The sequence below is a fragment of the Dendrobium catenatum genome, unplaced genomic scaffold (assembly GCF_001605985.2).
Source record: "Dendrobium catenatum unplaced genomic scaffold, ASM160598v2 fragScaff_scaffold_334, whole genome shotgun sequence".
NCBI classification, from domain to species: domain Eukaryota; kingdom Viridiplantae; phylum Streptophyta; class Magnoliopsida; order Asparagales; family Orchidaceae; genus Dendrobium; species Dendrobium catenatum.
This window is the reverse complement of record NW_021318796.1, coordinates 2,757,143-2,760,912: the sequence shown is the minus strand read 5'-3', so window position 1 is coordinate 2,760,912 and position 3,770 is coordinate 2,757,143. Positions and strand designations below refer to the sequence as shown.

The window sequence follows — 3,770 nt, the reverse complement described above, 5'->3', positions numbered from 1 at the left end:
TAAATATTGAAAAAATCAAATCTTTGCTGGACGAGTAAACTAATTATTGAATTAAAAAGCTTAATTTTGATTTTGTGGAGTGGTATTATCACACTTAAATGAAAGCCGGACAGAATTTCAAAGCACACCGCGTGTGAAATCGACCAGATGGCCTTTGACGCCGACTTCTTAGACTCGTCGCATTTCTTCCTACCAAACACGTACCATTTCGCTTTCAAAAATCCTCCTTTTCTGATTAATCAATCAGTTCATCATTTAACTAATTAATTACTTCTCATCCACCACACCTAATCAGCAGTCAACGGCTATCCATTTTCACTCATAAGTCCTGCGGTCAACCACTCATTTTTCTTCATTCGCCGCATGATGCGGCATAAGAATAAGATCAGACCGTTCAATTCCCCACCTTTTTCCAACTATATTTATTAAACTGGACAGCTGCGTTCCTTCTTGTTCTCTTGCTATTGTCCGCGGCATCGGCGTTTTTTTGAATCTGCTTCTCCTCTCTCTTGGGTGAAGGAAAGGTGAAATTTTGATTCTTCTCTCTGCTTTGGATTCAGGGAGAAAATGGCTGTAGTGAACAAAGGGCGAGCAGAGCTCTGCTCAAGTCCGGAGAGGACGAAAGTCTGGACGGAGACGATGAAGAAGAAGAGGGTTTCTGTTGTTTATTATCTCTCAAGGAATGGGCAGCTCGAACAGCCTCATTTCATGGAGGTCACTCTGTCTTCAAGAGATGGACTTTATTTAAAAGGTATCTATCTGTTTAAAAATAGTTTTCCATTTGCTCACTGCAAAATCCTTTCTTGCTTGTAAAAATCTGTTCTTTATTGGTTTGGAATCGCAGATGTTATTGATCGTCTTAATTTCCTTCGAGGAAATGGAATGGCGAGTTTGTATTCTTGGTCATCAAAGAGGTATGTCTGTAATTTGTTTAATTTTTTTCAACTGGTTTTGCTCTGTTCCAAGTTCTGATTTTGTCGGCGTTTCAATTTAATTAGGAGCTATAAGAATGGATTTGTGTGGCACGATCTCTCTGAAGACGATTTCATATATCCAGCTCATGGGCAGGAGTATGTTCTCAAAGGATCCGAGCTTCTTCGATCATCGTCTTCTCCGACGTCACAGGAAACTATAGACTCTGAGAGAGCGGATTTCCTGCCTGAGAGAAGGAAGAAGACGCCGTCGGCATCGAGTTCCGTTGATTTCGGAGAATATATGGTCTACAAGAACAAATTGCTGGCAGCGGATGCTTCTGCGAAGGCAATGGATGCGGCTACGCAGACGGACGACGAGTGGCGAAGGCGGCGGCGGAGGGTGTTCGGAGAGGGTGATGGCGATGGAGAAAACAGAAGGGAAGTTGTGCTGGAAGAGGATAATCCGACAACGGAGCTCAGCTGCGACGAGATATCGCCGCCGCCATCTTCTTCGAGCACGGAGACTTTGGAATCGCTTATCAAAGCCGACGGTCGCGTCGCTGTTACATCCGCCGTTGGCGGTGGAGATGAGAACGACCGGTCGGTGGCGGGATGCCCATCCGGGAGGTTCCGAGCGTCGGCGTCGGCGGTCCTGATGAATCTTATTTCTTGCGGCTCGATCTCGGTGAAGGACCACACCGTCAGCTGCGGCGGTGGAGGCAGGTACTTTCTGCCGCCGCGTGGCAGACCGACGGAGCAGCAGGAGGTATGGCAGTTTCTGAGAGTTTAGTCCTGGCGAATTATTATATGTTCAAAAATTTTTTTTTTAATCCATCTATATAGATTTGATTTCAATTGCTTAAAATAATAAAATGATTTAAATTAGCTTATTATATTCTCTAATTACTATGATAATCAGATATTAAAAAACTGATTAGAATTTAGAAGGATCCATCCGACTCGAAGCAAATATATATATATAAACAATTGCAGTCGAATGCCGTTCAAATTCAAAATTGAAATTCTAACAAAATTATCATCTTTATGATCAGGAAACGAAAGAAATGGACGGTGCGATTGAAATGCCGAGCATCTCCGCCATCAGGCTTGAAGACAAGGAGTACTTCAGCGGCAGCCTCATCGAAACCAAGAAGAAAACTCTCGCCGGCGACGGCACCGCAACAGCGCTCAAACGTTCCTCTTCCTACAACTCGGAGAGGTATTTCCGAAGCGGTCTGATAGATTAATGTGGGCACCAGCGCATTGATCACTGACCGTTGGAACTGATTTGTGTGCAGGAGTTCAAAGATGGAGATGGACGGCGGTCGAGGCTCGAGGTGTATTCCGGCCGGGAAGGCAAAGGCGACGGCGACTGGGAGGAAGAAGGTGGAGTTGGAGACAAAATAGCTTTGGAAATGGGGAAATTTTATAAGTGAGATGAATGGTCTGGCACGTAGTTAAGTTAGGAAGACGATGAAGGAGGTTAGGACTCTGTGTAATCATATTAAAGCGGATTAATTTCAGTGTTTTCTAAGTAAAATATCATATGGTTCGAATGGGAAATTAATAGGTGAATTTTTCAATATTTTGATGCAATATAATTTATACATAGATTAATTTTTAAATAAATTTAATGATTTCATGCTAATTCTAATTTAATTTATATCTAAATATTTTGAGATAATTTGTATTAAAATAAATTTTAAAAAATTTAATTTATTTTGAAATTGGGGAGTATAAACTTTATATATATATATATATTTAATCTTAAAATAAGTCATGAAATTTAAACTTCTCTTGATTCAAATTATATTAGAGTAATGTGATATAATTTTTCTTTCTAAATTCTAAAATCGGTTGTGATGTCTCACATTATAGACCAATTTATCATGGATTAGCATCCACCACATGCATGGATTCCATTATAAGTAAAACACTCCCTCACACAGGTGACTATCCCTCCATCCAAACTTAGCGCCCTCAGCTCGCCCTATTCACATCAACCACAACCAACTTCTTGGCTGCCTTAGCTCAGTGGCTAGTTTCCCCATGCTAACTCAAGGCTTGACATATATCACTTGCAACTTCTAGTCAATTTCAACTCATTGAGTTATGTGGGCAAGGTTAGTCTTCAAATTCGTTTGATTCAACAGACTCGTCCTATTCCTAACTCGCCCGATATGCACTGACACCACTTAACTCACCTATAAACGGATCATAAGTCTCACATCTGCCTCAGCCAATCTATGGGAGACATGTGACTAGAGTAATGTGTGGTATTGTAATTTTTTTTTCTATATATATTTTTTTTGTGGCCCTCAAAATATATGAGGTGATGAAGAGTAATTGAGGAAACTTTTTTGAATTCCTTATTGATATTATAAAAACATGTTCTTTATGAGCATTTTCTTAGATTTTGTTTCTCTCTCTCTCTTCACTCTATTCTTCACTCTCCATTCTCGAACAAGTTATGCTCGCTAGTTTTCCTAGTCGGCCTGCCAATAAAGTCAAATGTTATCCATAAACAAATTTAAATTCAATACATGCAGCCCATTAAAACCTCAATTTGGAGTTTCTATTGGTTTAGATCCTTATATATTCAAAATTTTGTAATGCAGAAAATTAAGGGTCCCATTTCTTAATTACTTATAAAAAATGGCTCTACCAACAAATATCACATTTTCCTTATAATTATGTTTTCAAAGCAGATTATATATATGGTTAAAATATTGAACAAATTTCTCATCTTTTAAATTCTTTTATTTGACTTGAAACTGTTGGATCCAAGGGTGAGGGAAAAATAATTTCTTCGCCTCCGGATAACATGTCAAATCATTGAGAAAATATATTAGAAAC

General features: G+C 39.4%; 1 protein-coding gene across 1 annotated transcript; it reads left to right on the top strand.

Moving 5' to 3' along the window:
- The first annotated feature begins 451 nt into the window (after positions 1-451).
- LOC110099918 (protein UPSTREAM OF FLC) lies at positions 452-2,466 on the top strand. The gene is made up of 5 exons (XM_020827237.2): positions 452-751; positions 845-914; positions 999-1,680; positions 1,967-2,133; positions 2,213-2,466. The coding sequence occupies exons 1-5, from the start codon at positions 568-570 to the stop codon at positions 2,319-2,321; spliced, it is 1,212 nt and encodes a 403-aa protein (XP_020682896.1). The 5' UTR covers positions 452-567; the 3' UTR covers positions 2,322-2,466.
- The last annotated feature ends 1,304 nt before the right edge of the window (positions 2,467-3,770 follow it).

What these genes read in the sequence shown, in the direction of transcription:
- LOC110099918 (XM_020827237.2), top strand. Translation starts at nt 568, where the DNA reads ATGGCTGTAGTGAACAAAGGGCGAGCAGAGCTCTGCTCAAGTCCGGAG. An exon ending in TATTCTTGGTCATCAAAGAG is followed by an intron (nt 915 to 998) that starts GTATGTCTGTAA and finishes CAATTTAATTAG; the next exon opens with GAGCTATAAGAATGGATTTG. An exon ending in TCTTCCTACAACTCGGAGAG is followed by an intron (nt 2,134 to 2,212) that starts GTATTTCCGAAG and finishes ATTTGTGTGCAG; the next exon opens with GAGTTCAAAGATGGAGATGG.